The sequence below is a fragment of the Equus asinus genome, chromosome 5 (genome assembly GCF_041296235.1).
Source record: "Equus asinus isolate D_3611 breed Donkey chromosome 5, EquAss-T2T_v2, whole genome shotgun sequence".
NCBI classification, from domain to species: Eukaryota; Metazoa; Chordata; class Mammalia; order Perissodactyla; family Equidae; genus Equus; species Equus asinus.
In genome coordinates this window covers 17,465,869-17,483,785 of record NC_091794.1, presented here as the reverse complement: position 1 = coordinate 17,483,785, position 17,917 = coordinate 17,465,869, and the positions used below count along the sequence as shown (strand labels likewise).

The window sequence follows — 17,917 nt, the reverse complement described above, 5'->3', positions numbered from 1 at the left end:
ATTAAAGTAAATGGATAGTAAATGAGGAGTGATGAAGAGATGGAAATCACTTACGACCAGAAGGAACTACTCTCTAACAGAAAAAGGCAGCACGGTAGGCACTCGACACTCTTGAAAAACTGGCAATTCTAAGCCAAGCCTCGCACTGCAAAACTTGGAGAGAAAATTTTCTTATATTGCGTTGATCTTCGTTTTCACATCAATTTTGTTTAATCCCTGCAAGAACCATTTAGGGTCAGCAGGGTGGGGTTTTTGTTTGTTTGTCTTTTAGTCTCCATCCTACAGGAGGAAACTGAAGCCCAAGATTATGTGATTCATTGAGGATCACAGAATCAGTAAGTGGCACCACCGAAGGACTCTCAGCACAGTGCTCTTCCCAACACCTCAGAGAATGCTATGAAGACTTTAATACAGTGGTGCAGAGGCACCCTGATCACACTTCAGAAATTCACAAGGGAAAATTCCTGCCTATGATCACTGCTTTGATTGACAGCAGACACGCTTGGTTGCCTGAACGTCCCTATGACAGCGAATAGGAAAGTGACTGGTTAAATGCTGTATCTTCTCTCAAGATGACCTGTGTATGTGCATCCTTTGAAATGTTCCCTTAATATCAAAGAAAAATTTTAGACTTGTCTTACTTTATCAATATGAACAAGGGGAACATTTGGTTAATATATATGCTCTACTATTGCCTGAAAGAACCTCCCCCGCTTCCTTTTGGGGCCAGGTAAAACTGAAGTATGTGGATTAATTAGCCCCAGGCATAACACTGACAATTTCACTATGAGGGAGGCAAAGGAGACCCTAAGCCATTCTCCCTCTCAGTGAACTGGAGCACTGCCCTTTAGCATAAAACATGAAAGGAGGTTTCTGTAGTTTTGCCAGCTCAGCAAGAGAGAAAATTAACCCTACATTTTCTTATCCCAGTTGCCTCAGCATAGATGGTGAGGTGGGGGACCAGAGTTACCGACTGTTAGCATGAGGGAACAGGGTTCATTATGTATGTGCCCTGGCATTGGTAGAAGGAGTCACCAGAAATGAACACATTTCTAGGTTCACCATGAATTTTCTAAGGTTCTCTGCAAATCCCAATAATGTGGGAGAAAAAGAAAAGCCCTTTAAATGATTCCTTCATTCTGTTTAAATTTGGAAATGTGTGGTAGAAATCACCATAAAAAAATGAACAATTTCAATTATATTAAGTAGAATGTCTCCATTTAATTAATTCACTTAGTCCCTGGGTGACACTGGGTGTGGCTTTGTGAGATTTAGGAGGAATCCAATTTATCACTAGCAGGAATCGTCTGCACCAAGCAGCAAGGCGGCATCCTTCCATACCTTTCCAACACTGCAAAGGAAAGGCGCAGCGAGGTGGGAATTCTAAACTGCAGATCACACTCTGAGATAAGAATTATTTGTCGTATGGGGGAAAACGGCAGATGTTGGTGGGGTTGAGGAGTGGGGGGCAGAGGGGCCACTTGCTTGTGTTGGTATTCTTTACACTTCCATTATAAATTAAAGTCGTTATTTTTAAACAAAGGAAACATCTCACAGTTTTCTTGCTTTGTGGACACAGATCACATCTTACAAGTTTTTCATCATCTGCAATACGCATGGTAATTAAGCTATTTAAAGTTAGCCCCAAGATATTTGAAAATTATAAGCCAATAAAATCTCAGGGATTCTTTTATTTTCCTCCCCCTTTGCCCACTCCTTTACCATCTTCTCATCTCCATCCCACTCCCATTCTCTTCTTCCTGCCATAATAATCTATAGTGGCAATTAATGGTTACTAAAGATCATTTATGCTTTCTTCTCACGCATTGGCAATGTATTACAACTCAGAAATCCAGGATTGCTTCTTTATGCAGCTCAAGTGGAAGAGTAAGGAAGTGCAGTCCCTCCAGCCCCCTCCCACATTTCTGCCGGATTTCATGGGTGTGGCAGAGTTTAAACCTTTGCAGCTTTTTGCCCTTGTTTTATTCCCTGTTAAGGACTAGGATGAAGAACAGATGGCAGAAGAAGGATAAACACAATCGGATTCTGCCATGAATGGTATAGGATCATTTCATCCACAAGCGGGAATCTTGTGTGAGACCTAAGTTCTCATGCTATATAAATGCCAGTCAGTGTAGTGTGGAGCCCACGCCCTGAATATACCATTTCCTTCAGTCTGATTTAATGGTATCCTAAATACTGACTTATGTGAATGATACACAACAGTGGTTAATAGGGGACATGATAATTTCACACAGAAGTACACATGTATAAAATACATGGGCAAAATAGGACAATTTTCTCTCCTGAATATAAATTATGCTAAAAAATACATGCAGGCATGTGGAAACCGTACAGAGTACATGCATGACTGTTGTACATGAAGTATGCAGATGCTATACACATTTACATGCGAATTTCTACAACTCCCTAAACACTCAATTTCAGCTTCATCACTTTGCACACATCCCGGTGAAGACTTGGGGCTGTCAGTGAGATCGGACCCAAGTGAAGGCAGCTGTCCCCTTTTGGGGAAGGGAATTCCTTTAGCCTCACTTCCTTTTCTAAAAATCATATTTGGTTTCCTTTGTTGAAGGGGGTATGTGTACACATAAGGTGGCAAAAGTTGTACACCAGCATATTTTTTTCCCCAAATTAAAGGTTTTTAATGAATAGTATTGGCTTTCTTAGGACTCCGCCTTCCTAAATTTTATTCCTCCAGCTCACCAGTGGGGCAACCTCAGGACATTTCCTTGACAGTGTACTTAACCCAGCCACCTGTATCTATTGCATTTATGTATTAGAATGAAGGAAGACAAGGAGAGGAAACGTCCTGGTTTGAAAAACGAGCCAACGGAAGCATCAATCTCTGGACCCATAGAGCAGTTTAGGGAAGTGCCGCATGTAAGACTCTAACGCTCTTCCCCAAACACCCCTACACAAACCACACACTCAACCCCAGGTGGCTGCTCCTTATTTATTTATTTATTTATTTATTTATTTATTTATTTATTTATTTATTTTTACGCCTCTCTGCTCTCTCCACCTACTGCTCTGATACTCTGCTTCTATCTCCCTTCCCCTTCCTCTTCCTCCTCCTTCATCCTCACTCCCCACCCCTCCTTCCAGGGCGCTGGCTAAATGTGCAAAGCTGGCAGGCTGTTTCCATTCCTCCTCCACCCCCTTTGGATTCAGCGAGTGTCTTACAAATTGCCCAGTATCCAATACCTGCACAGGAATAATGCCCAAATTCTCTCTCTTGCACTCCACCCCTAAGGCAATCAATCTGCAAAGGGCTCTTTTGACCAAGATTGCCTCCCCTCCCACAGGCACGCAGACACACACACGCACAAGCACACACTCACCCATAGCCCACACCCGTTTTTCTCCTTAACCTTCACCCAAATCACTGGAACGTGTTCCAGTCAACGTTGGAAAGCTTCATTTGGAGAACGCCGCGGCACTGTCGGTTGCTGCGGAATACCGTGCTTGCTTCTCATTCCTTCCCACCCTCGCTCCAATCAAGTTTCCAAAATGCCTTTCAAGAAATAAGTGAGCAATTTGAAATGGAAGACAAACCTGGGCAGTGGGGGAGGGAGGGCAGGAGGGGACTCGGATTCTTGCTAATTTTGTATGTATCCCTCTTCCTGATGAAAATGAGTCACCATGCTTATTACCCAGAATGTAGCCTGTCTTGGCCACTGACAATCCCAGGAAAGACGCAAGGGAAGAGGAGAAGAGAAAAGACCCGATTTCCAACAGGTAACACTCCGCTCGTCTTTCTCATCCCATCGGAGCTCAAAGCTCCTAGGGGCGTGGTCCACCCTCTCCTCCGACCAGCTGGTGCACAATCGGCTACTGATCTTGGGCAGGGGATTTTCGCCTTCCACACGGCCAATTTCTCCCCCAGCCTCAGTTGTCTTTAGATTCTCTTTTTTAAAAAACATCTCCCAAATCACAATTTCATTCATTCCTTGAAAAATAAATAAATAAGTGAATAAAACCTTCACGTTTTTTTCCATTAATACCTGCGCCCATGTGAAGCGCATGCATGTACGAAATAAGGCTTCTTCCTCAGCACATGTGAGAAAATTGTAGACAGAACAAGCAATACTCATTACTGAATATCATTCCTTTAACCTCGCTTTTTGCAAATAATATAAAGAATCGCCTTCCCATGTGGTAGGTAGAGCCCACGTCTTTTCTCCACACTCCTTTCTATATCCACACCCGCAAAACCAGAGACTTAAAACCCTGAACATTCACGAATAGCCAAAAGAAATCTTATTTCTAGCCAAACAGGCATATTTATTCTAACCTCATCCTAATTAGTAGCAGCATTCCCAAACCAGAGCATGAAAGACAGACTAGAATAAAAGCTGGGATGCAACCATCAGTCACCATATGCTAAGGAAATGCGAGCACCATGGCCAGAGCAAGAAGCAGTTAAAATATTTTTTTTTTTCTGTCTTTACAGGGAAATATTGTACTCTGGTAATTTCACAGCAGCAAGAAGTAAAAATCTTTAGCTCTACCTGTTTGGTTCTTCTCATACAGCACAGCATGGTTGTATCGTCCCTTGCCTTCTTCCTGCCTTCTCTCCTTTCCTCCTCTCTCTTTCTTTTCCCCCCCTCTCCACCTCTTTTCTGCTCGCTTGCTCACTCGCTCTCTCGCGCTAGCGCGCTCTCTCTCTCTCCCTCCCTCCCTCTCTCTCTCTCCCTCACACACACCAGGGCAGTTAGCAGCAACTGTAAGGTCCACAGCTATTGCTCATCGCACATGCTCTCTCTCTCTCTCTCTCTCTCTCTCTCTCTCTGGCTCTCACTTTATCCTCTCTCCTCTTCTCTCTCTTCCCCTCTTTTCTCTCCCCACGACCCACTCTCTGTCTGTCTGTCTCTTTCTCCCCTGTCTCTCGATCTCTTTCTCAGAATTGTTCACTAGCTTTCAATGACTAATCACTTCCCCCAGCCCCCACCCCCATTCTAGACAGTCCCCCCCTTCCAGTCCCCCCTCCCAGTCCCCTGCCAGCCTCATGAATATTTAAACATCTCCAATCTGGACCCAATTACCCACCGTCTTTCCCACTGCATTGAGTGGGTGGTGGGGTGGGGGCAGAGAAGGATATTCCAGCCTGTTCAGGAGATTGGATGGAATGTGTTTTAGTGAAGAGGGGCTTGAGGAGTGCTTGTATTTCTTTACCAACTCTTCTCTCTTCCCAATATCATAAAAGCAAAGAACAGCTATTCTGAATGAGTAGTCAGACCAATACAGTATATTTGCTATTTAGATTGTATGCACAGCTCATAATTGTGAGGGTTAAGTTCTCTCAAAAAATGAAGTAACATAAAAATATCATACACTGTATATATACTGTACTCAGTATTCATATATGTAATCTAAAATAAATACATACATATAAGCCTAGACATGCACAAATATATCTTACATATGCTCCAATATCCTCGAAAAATCCACATGACTATATTGTACTTTAAACATTCTAAACACGCAAGTTCAGAAATAATAACTAACGTTTAGGAATTAGCATCCATATCTAAAATCAAATGGTAGTTTTTTTCTTAGTGCACATACACCTGTTTGAAAATTGGGGTTTCTTATAATTTTGCTGAAAAAGCTGAGCACATTGGAATAATAAGTCTATGTAATATTAATGCGGCCCAAAATGATATTTTACAGCTTGGGCAAGAAGAATAAAAGTAAATTCATCTACTGGGAGAAGAAAAGATATATCATGAAGTCTACTTCTTCAATTCATTCTATGGTCTTTCATAATTTGGGTGGAGGAAAACGTGACTTTAAAAAAAAGTGTATATAACACAATTTTTAGATATATAGTACTGTGCGATCTTGGGGCTGTTACTGAACCTCTCTGCACCCAATTTTCTAATCTGTAAAATAGGAGTAATAATGCCAACCTTGCCAACATATGAGGATAAAATATTATAATCTATGCAAAGCACAACACAGCCATTCTCAATGCATAGTAGCTGTACCTTAGAGACTGTACTTTTCAGAAATTTTGGTGACGTTTTCAAGTGAGTATGTTAAAGAACTTTTCAAACTATTTCTTGCTGTTCATTAGTGATGACAAGCATCCCTAATTAAACAGCTCATATTGTTTCTAGTTCCTCCTACACATGAGCCTAATCAATAGGTGTCAACCAGACAGCTTATTATTATATGTAATATCAGGATCACAACATTCAAGGTACACCCATCTCAGAATGGACTATCTCAGAGAGATACCCAGGGGGTAATTGTTATAAACTACCCCCAGAGGTCTTCCTGAGCATGACTTACCTCAGATCCAGCTTTACTTGGTCTTTTTCTCCTCTCAGTTTGCTTGTTTTCATATTTAATGATAAAAAAACAGAATTAGGTTCTGATTTAATATTTTTTTAATGTTGTAATGAGCCCAGTAAGAGCCAAGCTTTCACAAACAGGTTTCTGTGTGTTTAGGTGATAGGAGAGAGCAAAGAATAGGTGAGAAATGGTTTCATCAGAGGCATTCCGGTTGTGGTTTAGGATCACCCTACCTAGCCTGGTAGGAGCTGGAGAGTGATAATGGGAGGCTGCAGAGGAGGTGAGGACTTGGGGCAAGGGAGAAGAAATTCCTTCTTTTAGTGTTTAAATAGACTCCTAGAAAAGATCATGTCATCAACTATGTGGCCTAACTTAAGACAACATTGTTGGCCATAGAAAAGTGCCGATTCTTTTCCCTTTCAATGCACTCCCTCAGCTCTCCAATTTATATCTTCCTTATCCTTTTATTTATTGGAAAGAAACTTGGAAACAATGTGGCGTAATGAAATCAGAGTCGAGAGCTCAAAACCAGGTGTAGGCTTGGATGAACTTTGTGACTAAATATATTAAACCACCCCGCTTAGCATCAGTTTCCTCAGCAGTTCACATGCATTGTTTCATCTAATACTCAAAATGAAGTAGGTGCAATCATTAACCCCATTTTGATGGAGATACCAAAGTCAAGTGAATTAAGTACCCAGACTAGGTTGCACAGCTAATAAGAGGTAAAGCTACTACTCCAAAACCCTTTTAACCACTAAAATACATTGCTACTCGATGGGCCTCTCCACCTCGTTACTTCTGGTCCTTAGCAGATTAGACTATGTAGTGAAGGTTTTTGTGTTGAGATGAAATCAGCATTCTGAAAGATCCACCTATTAGGTCCAGCTCTTACCTCAAGAGCCATGAAGAAGAGGCTGATGTCCTCATCCAGTAGCAAGCCCTCTATATATTTCTGACCAAATATCAGCTACTTCAACCACCCTCAAGTGCCTCAGTATTTAGAGTCCTTACCATTTTCGATGCCTTCCTCTGGATAGACTACATTCTGTCAATGAGCCTCTAAATATTACCTCCCAGAAGGGAGCTCAAGTTTCCAAATTTAATTTGAATAATATGGAATCTATTCCAATACATTTTTTTCTCTAAGCAATGGATATTATGGGATGGCAAAGGAATGAGGAAGAGAAAAGTATACACTGATGTGATATTGGCAAAAAATATATATGTAATAAAAATAAATAAAATAACCAATGTTGTCCTGATCCCCATCAGCCAACTATTCAATGGATCCACTAATCCATATACCCTTATAGTCAATCCCAGAAAATGCCTAAGCTTAAGCCCCATCACAGAACCTTATATAATTTTAGATTAACAGATTAAATCTTAAGACTATCAGGAAACTACTTGACTATAGGTTAGGCAATACATCGTTCTAGAAGAAGGTGAAGAGTGGTGGAGGCCAGGTCCCAGTTCCATTCTTAGATCTCTTTGAGCTTCATACTAAAGTGATACTGTTTTTCATAATAAAGCCAGAAGTCACTGGGTTTTACTAAGGGCTCTGTCAATAGTCTGCCAATTTATGACTGATGCTTGAGAGGAAAATGTCATCAACCCAGGAAGAAAATATATTCGTCTTTTTCCTCCTCCTCCTAGGAGTTTATTTTTTTAACTTTTAGTCTTAGCCTTTTACCTGCTGTATTAGTGTGCTGGGCCGCCATAACAAAATGCCACAGACTGCATGGCTTAAACAACAGAAATTTATTTTCTCATAGTTCTGGAGGCTAGAAGACCAAGATTAAGGTGCTGGCAGGGCTGGTGTCCTCTGAGGACCATAAGGGAAGGAGGTATTCCAGCCCTCTCTCCTCAGCTTACAGACGGCCACCCTCTCATTGCCTCTTCATGTGGTGGTCCCTCTGTGCACATGTACCTTTGGTGTCTCTGCATCCAAATTTCCTCTTATTAAAGAACATTAGTCCAGTTGGAATTGAGCCCCACCATAAGACTTCGTTTAACCTTGATTATCTTTTTAAAGTTCCTAGCTCCAAACACAATCATGTTCTGAGGTCCTGGAGGTTAGGGCTTCACCATACAACTTTTAATGGGACACAATTCAGTCCATAAAATGTGCATTCCCAGGGAGAAGATCCAAGATGGCGCCGTGAGTAGTCCTCTTTGTCTCTCCCCCTTCGAGTCTACAATTATTTGGACACTTATCGCTTGACAAAGGATATCCAGACAGCATCTCAGGACGTCTGAGAGACCCACGCGACTATACATCGGAAGGCGGATGGACTTTCCTCCGGGAGGTTGTGGAAATAGGTGAAAACTCTCCGACCCCGACGAGCAGCCTAGTACCCGCAAGCGGCTTTCTTCCAACGGACGCCCCCAGAGGATCTACACACATCTAGGGCAGGAGCGAGCAGACAACAGAGGAGTGACGGTGGAAACAGGTGACCAGAACCCTACCTAAACCCCCCGCAATTACTCCTAAACGCAGAGGGAAACTTTGGAGTTGCACACCTGAGCCTGCGGGGAGAGTCTCTCCCCGCCATTGGCGGGGAGTCCCCGCCGGGTGTTCGCGGCGCCCGGAGGGTCCCAGAGAGAGTCGCTGAGGGTACGGAGGGCTCCCAGCTGCCGTTGCCCTCCCCGTGGGACTAGGGATTGCCAGAGATCTCGGAGAGGACCGGGGCTGGGGGAACTTTCAAAGGCCGGCTCTGCGACCCGGACGGGAAGCGCCGGAGTTCCGCCCAGGCAGCAGACAAAACTCTCTGTCTGCCATTAGCAGAGGGGCCACGCCAAGCATTCACGGCTCCGAGAGAGGCCCGGAGAGAATCCCAGAGGGCGGGGCGACCCCCAGCTGCCGTTGCCCGCCCCGTGGGTCTAGGGATAGCCGGAGATCTCGGAGAGGACTGGGGCTGGGGGGAGTTCCAGAGACCCAGCTTCGTGGCCTAGGTGGAAACCCTACAGGCTCACAGCAGCCTTAGGGAAAGCCTCTGCACAGCACCAGTAGAAGGCACCCAGCCACCAGCCACAAAGCTGGAAGACCCCAGGGCAAAAGCAGCATAGCTAGGTGAACTAACCACAGACTGTAGAAGATGCCAATAGCTCTCCTACAACCCATAGAGGACAAGTGAGATTTTGTGGGCGCCGACAGCAACGGAGCGACAAATATAAGTGATCCCACCCCTGGCCGCTGGAAAAGCCCATAACACCATTGCAGACCCCAAGGAGAGAGCACATCTAGGTGGGCTGCAACAGTAGGCACCAGCAGCCTGAAGCCCCCCTGTGACGGCCCCCACAGCAGAGGAGGGAATCCAAAGGGCCACTGTGGCTACGAGGAGGGGCCCAGGCCCAGTTAGCAACTGCGGACAGGGTTCCTGGTTGGTGCAGTATAAACAGCTGCTCCCCCACCGCAGCAGCTGAAACAAGTGAAAGGAGCAACTAAACTCTATCTCCATGCGGAGGCACAAATCAACAACATCAAGCAATATGAAAAAATACATTAAATCTCCAGAACAGAAAGAAAGTAACAAATACACAGAAAACAATCCCAAAGAAAATGAGATATATAACCTAAATGATGATGACTTCAAAACAGCCATCATTAAAATTCTCAATGAGTTAAGAGAGAGTTCTGACCGTCAACTCAACGAGTTCAGGAGCTATGTCACAAAAGAATTTGATACGATAAAGAAGAACCAAACAGAAATATCGGAAATGAAGAACACAATAGAGGAGATTAAGAAAAATCTAGATGCTCTGAACAGTAGGGCCGATAATATGGAGGAAAGAATTAGCAATTTGGAAGATGGCAATATAGAATTGCTGCAGGCAGAGGAGGAGAGAGAAGCAAGACTAAAAAGAAATGAAGAAACTCTCCGAGAATTATCAGACACAATTAGGAGATGCAACGTAAGGATTATAGGTATACCAGAGGGAGAAGAGAAGGAGAAAGGGGCAGAAAGCCTATTCAAAGAAATAATGGCTGAGAACTTCCCAAATCTGGTGAGGGAGATGGATCTTCAGGTGACAGAAGCCAATAGATCTCCAAACTTTATCAATGCAAGAAGACCAACCCCACAGCATATAGTAGTGAAGCTAGCAAAAGTCAATGACAAGGAGAAAATACTAAGGACAGCCAGGCAAAAGAAACTAACCTACAAAGGAACCCCCATCAGGCTATCAGCAGATTTCTCAGCAGAAACTTTACAGGCTAGAACAGAGTGGAATGATATATTCAAAAATCTGAAGGACAAAAATCTACAGCCGAGAATTCTCTACCCAGTGAAAATATCCTTCAAATACGATGGAGAAATAAAAACTTTCGCAGATAGACAAAAATTAAGGGAGTTCATTGCCACAAAACCTCCTCTTCAGGAAATCCTCAGGAAAACCCTCATTCCTGAAAAATCCAAAAAAGGAAAGGGGCTACAAAACCAAGAGCAGAGGAGATAAGTAGAAGGACAACAACAGAGAGTAGCAGCTCTACATCAGAACAGATTAAACCATGGGACGAGAAACAAAGGAAACTGAAGAAAAGCGGAAAACAAGACACAAAATGGTAGTGGTAGGCCCCCACATCTCAATAATCACTCTAAATGTAAATGGATTGAACTCCCCAATCAAAAGACACAGAGTGGCAGGATGGATCAAAGAACAAGATCCAACAATATGCTGCCTCCAGGAAACACACCTCAGCCCCAAAGACAAACACAGACTCAGAGTGAAGGGATGGAGAACAATACTCCAAGCTAATAATGAACAAAAGAAAGCAGGTGTCGCTATACTAATATCAGACAAGGTAGATTTCAAAGCAAAACAGATAAAGAAAGATAAAGAGGGACAGTATATAATGATAAAAGGGACTCTCCACCAAGAAGACATAACACTTATAAATGTATACGCGCCCAACACAGGAGCACCAAAATTTGTAAAGCAACTCTTAATAGAACTAAAAGAAGACATCAACAACAATACAATAATAGTAGGGGACCTCAACACACCATTAACACCAATGGACAGAACATCCAGACAGAAAATCAACAAGGAAATAATAGAATTAAATGAAAAATTAGACCAGATGGACTTAATAGATATATATAGAACACTTCATCCAAAAACAGCAGGTTACACATTCTTCTCAAGTGCACATGGAACATTCTCAAGGATTGACCATATTTTGGGAACCAAAGCAAACATCAATAAATACAAGAGAGTTGAAATAATATCAAGCATCTTTTCTGATCATAATGCTATTAAACTAGAAATCAACTACAAGAAAAAAGCAGAGAAAGGTGCAAAAATGTGGAGACTAAACAACACGCTTCTCAACAAAAAATGGATCATTGAAGAAATTAAAGAAGAAATCAAATTTTATCTGGAGACTAATGAAAATGAGAACACAACATACCAAAACATTTGGGATGCAGCAAAAGCAGTCCTAAGAGGGAAATTCATCGCAATACAGGCCCACCTCACTAAACAAGAAAAAGCTCACATAAGCAACCTCAAACGACACCTAACAGAACTAGAAAAAGAAGAACAAACAAAGCCCAGAGTCAGTAGAAGGAGGGAAATAATAAAAATAAGAGCAGAAATAAACGATATTGAAACAAAAAAGACAATAGAAAGGATCAATGAAACAAAGAGTTGGTTCTTCGAAAGAATTAACAAAATTGACAAACCCCTAGCCAGACTCACCAAGAAAAGAAGAGAGAAATCGCAAATTAATAAAATTAGGAATGACAGAGGAGAAATCACAACAGATACCAATGAAATACAAGAGATCATAAGAGAATACGATAAAAAACTATATGCCAACAAATTGAACAACCTGGAAGAAATGGACAAATTCCTAGACTCCTACAATCTCCCCAAACTGAATCAGGAAGAAATGGAGAATCTGAATAGGCCAATCACAAGTAAGGAAATAGAAACGGTAATCAAAAACCTCCCCAAAAATAAGAGTCCAGGACCAGACGGCTTCTCTGGAGAATTCTACCAAACATTCAAAGAAGACTTAATACCTATTCTCCTCAAACTGTTCCAGAAAATTGAGAAAGATGGAGAACTCCCTAACACATTCTATGAAGCCAACATCACCCTGATCCCCAAACCTGACAAGGACAACACAAAGAAGGAGAACTACAGGCCGATATCACTGATGAACATAGATGCAAAACTCCTCAACAAAATTTTGGCAAACCGATTACAGCAATACATCAAAAAGATTATACACCATGATCAAGTGGGATTTATACCAGGGACACAGGGATGGTTCAACATCCGCAAGTCAATCAACATGATACACTACATCAACAAAATGAAAAACAAAAACCACATGATCATCTCAATAGATGCAGAGAAAGCATTCGACAAGATCCAACACCCATTTATGATAAAAACCCTCAGTAAAATAGGTATAGAAGGAAAGTACCTCAACATAATAAAGGCCATATATGATAGACCCACAGCCAACATCATACTCAATGGACAAAAATTGAAAGCCATCCCTCTGAGGACAGGAACAAGACAAGGGTGCCCACTTTCACCACTCCTATTCAACATAGTACTGGAGGTGCTGGCCAGAGCAATTCGGCAGGAAAAAGAAATAAAAGGAATCCAAATAGGTAACGAAGAAGTAAAACTCTCGTTGTTTGCAGACGACATGATCTTATATAGAGAAAACCCCAAAGAATCCACAGAAAAACTATTAGAAATAATCAACAACTACAGCAAAGTAGCAGGGTATAAAATTAATGTGCATAAATCAGTAGCATTTCTATACACTAACAATGAACTAACAGAAAAAGAACTCAAGAACTCAATCCCATTCACAATCACAACAAAAAGAATAAAATACCTTGGGAGAAACTTAACCAAGGAAGTGAAGGATCTATACAATGAAAACTACAAGACTTTCTTGAAAGAAATTGACGATGACATAAAGAGATGGAAAGACATTCCTTGCACATGGATTGGAAGAATAAACATAGTTAAAATGTCCATACTACCTAAAGCAATATACAGATTCAATGCTATCCCAATCAGAATCCCAAGAACATTCTTCACAGATATTGAACAAACAATCCTAAAATTCATATGGGGCAACAAAAGACCACGAATTGCTAAAGCAATCCTGAGCAAGAAAAACAAAGCCGGCGGAATCACAATCCCCGATTTCAAAACATACTACAAAGCTACAGTGATCAAAATAGCATGGCTGGTACAAAAACAGGTCCACAGATCAATGGAACAGAATTGAAAGCCCAGAGATAAAACCACACATCTATGGACAGCTAATCTTCGACAAAGGAGCAGAGGGCCTACAATGGAGAAAAGAAAGTCTCTTCAACAAATGGTGCTGGGAAAACTGGACAGCCACATGCAAAAGATTGAAAATTGACCAGTCTTTTTCACCACACACCAAAATAAACTCAAAATGGATCAAAGACCTAAAGATTAGGCCTGAGACAATAAGTCTTTTGGAAGAGAATATAGGCAGTACACTCTTTGACATCAGTTTTAAAAGAATCTTTTCAGACACTGTAACTCCTCAGTTGAGGGAAACAATAGAAAGAATAAACAAATGGGACTTCATCAGACTAAAGAGCTTCTTCAAGGCAAGGGAAAACAGGATTGAAACAAAAAAACAGCTCACTAATTGGGAAAAAATATTCACAAGCCACTTATCCGACAAAGGGTTAATCTCCATAATATACAAAGAACTCACACTGCTTAACAACAAAAAAACAAACAACCCGATCAAAAAATGGGCAGAGGACATGAACAGACATTTCTCAAAAGAAGATATGAATATGGCCAATAGACACATGAAAAGATGTTCATCATCGCTGATCATCAGGGAAATGCAAATCAAAACTACACTAAGATATCACCTTACACCCATTAGATTGGCAAAAACATCCAAAACCAAGAGTGACAAATGTTGGAGAGGTTGTGGAGAAAAAGGAACCCTCATACACTGTTGGTGGGAATGCAAACTGGTACAGCCACGATGGAAAACAGTATGGAGATTTCTCAAAAAGTTAAAAATAGAAATACCCTATGACCCAGCCATCCCATTACTGGGTAGCTATCCTAAGAACCTGATATCAGAAATCTCAAGAGTCCGTTGCACCCCTATGTTCATCGCAGCATTATTTACAATAGCCAAGACATGGAACCAGCCTACATGCCCAGAAACTGATGATTGGATAAAGAAGATGTGGTATATATACACAATGGAATACTACTCAGCCATAAAAAAAGACAAAATTGGCCCATTCACAACAACGTGGATGGACCTCGAGGGTATTATGTTAAGCGAAATAAGCCAGTCAGAGAAAGACGAACTCTATATGACTCCACTCATAGGTGGAATTTAGTATATTGATAAGGAGATCTGATCCGTGGTTACCAGGGAAAAGGGGGGGTGGGGGGAGGGCACAGAGGGGGAAGTGGTGTACCCACAACATGACTAACAAAAATGTACAACTGAAATCTCACAAGGTTGTAATCTATCATAACATTAATAAAAAAAAAAAATGTGCATTCCCCATCAGTATTTCCTGGCTTTATTCATATATTCAACATTCTCTATGTTGCAAAAACATCCTGCCCTCAAGTAGATACACACATATGTGAAAAGCAAAACAAATGCTGTTTGAATGAAACAGGGTTCAATGTTAAATGTGTGTAAGAATTCAGAATAGGAAAGAAATCACTGTGGACTAGGGTGGGTCTTTCATTTCATGATTGGGACTTGAACAAGGAGAAAAGGCACAATGAGTTTTAGAGAAGGGAAAGGGATCACGTTAGAAAAGGCAAAATGCATGAATAATCACCACACCATCGAGGGACTGTGGATATGCAGAATAGGGGAAGCTGTAAAGGAGAGTATTACGAAGGAACCTTGGAAGGGGAGGCTACACCCAGATGAGGAAGGAGCTTAAGGGTCAGGTGAAGAGGGTGTATTAGTGTCCTAGGGCTGCCACAACAAATTTCCACAAATCTAGGGGCTTAAAACACTAGAAATGTATTCTCTCACGTTTCTGGAAGTCCCAATTCAAAGTGCTGGCAGGATTAGTTCCTTCTGGAGGCTCTACAGTAGGAGAATCCATTCCATATCCTTCTCTGAGCTTCTGGTTGCTGTGGGTAATCCTTACCATTCCTTGGGCTGAAGATGCATCACTCCAATCTCTGCTTCCATCTCCATGTGGTCTTCCCCTCTTCTTATAAAGAAACTTGGTGAACCCAGAGTCCGCTCTAAATCCAGGATGATTTCATCTCCAAATTCTTAACTTAATCATATCTGCAAAAACCTTTTTTCCAAGTAGGGTTATATTCACAGGTACTAGGTGTGAGGACTTGGATACGGCTTTTTGAGGAACACAAGTCAACCCACTGCAGGGGACTTAGACATAAGGTTTGTGAGTGGAAATGCTTTAGAAAATGCCTATGGTGATGGTGTATAGTATGGAATGGAGAGAAGGATCCTAAGGGTGCAGTGAGGAACATGGAATTGCTCTAATGCCTAGATCAAGAAGAGAAGATGGAAGAGAAAGAGAACTGTTACTTGCTGCATGCCTAGTACGTTCCAGGTATCACATATTTTCTGTTTTACATATTCTGTCTCATTGACTGCACAGAAGAATATCTAGCAGGAAGAGAAAAATGGAAGAACTAAAAGCGGTTTGGAGATTGCACCTGGGAAGCCTGGAAAATAAGAATATAAAACTCAGATGTGAGGAGGTCCAGGAAAAGACCTGGTATTGTCGGGGAGGTGATAGATCAGTTTTGAAACTGTTCGTTTCATGGAAGCACTGAAAAGTTCAAACGCAAAGCAGGATCAGATTGTAAGAAAGCAGACTCGGAAGTTGTCTGAGCCTGCCAAAGTCTCCCAGGCAGACATGGCTGCATCTGGTTCCAGGGAAAGGCAAGCCCCTATGTTATGATGTCATCATATTAATTAGGCTGATAGCATTTCAGTACAGCCTCACTGCCAGAATTCATCCTGCTTCCCACAGGCAGACAAGAGTCTGAAGCCAGGACCTGGATGATTTTGAGGACTCTCTAAATCTCTGTCCATCTTTCCAGACTTGACGCAACTCCTCTCAGAGTTTCTCCTTCCAGCATACCAGGAGGTGATCTGAATCTCTGAGCAGCCAATATCCCAGAACAAGGAAATCTCAGGGAGGGAACCATGTGCTGGTGGCACAGGAAGAAGTGAAAGGCCTGTGGCCCATAATCTAAGACTCAGTAGCTACACAGCTCTCAAAGAAGTTTGAGATGGCCTGTATGAACAAATCCAACTCAGCAGTTTACCGAGTGTTTTAAGCAGCTAATGTGAAAAATTCCATCAGATTATACAAACCTCTACCACCAACATACCATCAGAGGCTGAAATTAGAGCATTTCATTTAATTTGGTAATTGAAGGAACCAGAGAACTTTTCACACCTCTCTTTTCTATTCCCCTCAAAGTGTTGTAACAGTTTGTTTACCAATCTATTTTCTCCCTGGAATGCATATTTCTGGATGGCAAGCACTATGTCTTAGTTTTTTTGTTTCTGATGTTTCCAGCAGGGGCATATATGGGTTCTATGGGACCTAAAACTTATATGATTTGGTGGGTGGTCTTCTTTAAGAAAAAAGTTGTATCAGTGTATAAAAGTAGATATTTTGGGGAATAAGAAATCACAAGTTATATATTTAAAAATTTGATATATACCACAAATGTCACGAAATTCCGAAAAATAAGTGTAATGTTTTAAAATAACTGCCTGACACATCTCATTATTCCTGCTCTTTTTGGCTACCTGTTCTTTGATCATCTCTGTATGACAATGACTTTGCAACATAATATTCTAAAGGAGAATGGAAAGATCATCTAATCTTTCCTCTGACACCGTTAGTTGGATTTGCTTTTATTATTGATAGTTGGGAGGCTTAAAACGTGAGACTTCACATACAGATATATTTTCAGCATCGGGCACTAGCAGTAAGACAAAAGCACAGGAATTCTGAGAAATTCTAGTTAGATGAATTGCTATGGAAAGAGAAAAATATGTGTTCTACATTTATAATTGAATTATGTGGCATTATCGAATTTATTCCTGACAGAAAAGAACTTCAGTTTTGGTCAGGTTTTGGTAAGAGCTGAATCTCCCACTTAAAATTTTGATGATTGGAAGAATTTCCTACAGACTAGCCGCTGACTTCGTACATTTCAAACCATCTTTCTCATCTTTATCACATGACTCAGTTGCCACGTGATGCAGGCCAGGTGATGTTTATATTGGCATTCAACCTCTGGTCCTGCACTTTAGGTTCCATGCCCAGTAATTTGGCACACTGTGTTCCTTGAAGCCATGGATGGCTAGCAGTAACTAGCTCTACATAAAAGCCCCTAGGAGCAATATAACTATATCCCATTAAACCTAATCTTAATGTAACACCAATACAACCTTTTCTTACTTGGTTCCCCAAACTGCCCACAGCCATTCAACAAAACCTGACATGAAGGGAAGTCTTGAGGAAGGGAAGTTTGAGTGGAAAGAGACAGCAGTCTTAATGGGTTGCTATTA

General features: G+C 41.6%; 1 protein-coding gene across 1 annotated transcript in view; it reads right to left on the bottom strand.

The window, feature by feature from the left end:
• GAP43 (growth associated protein 43) overlaps nucleotides 1–4,811 on the bottom strand; it is a 93,378-nt gene extending 88,567 nt beyond the window's left edge. The window contains exon 1 of the mRNA XM_014838600.3: nucleotides 4,536–4,811. Within this exon, the coding sequence (XP_014694086.1) occupies nucleotides 4,536–4,565 (30 nt within the window). The 5' untranslated portion in view covers nucleotides 4,566–4,811. The remainder of the gene's footprint in view (nucleotides 1–4,535) is intronic.
• Nucleotides 4,812–17,917: the final 13,106 nt, after the last annotated feature.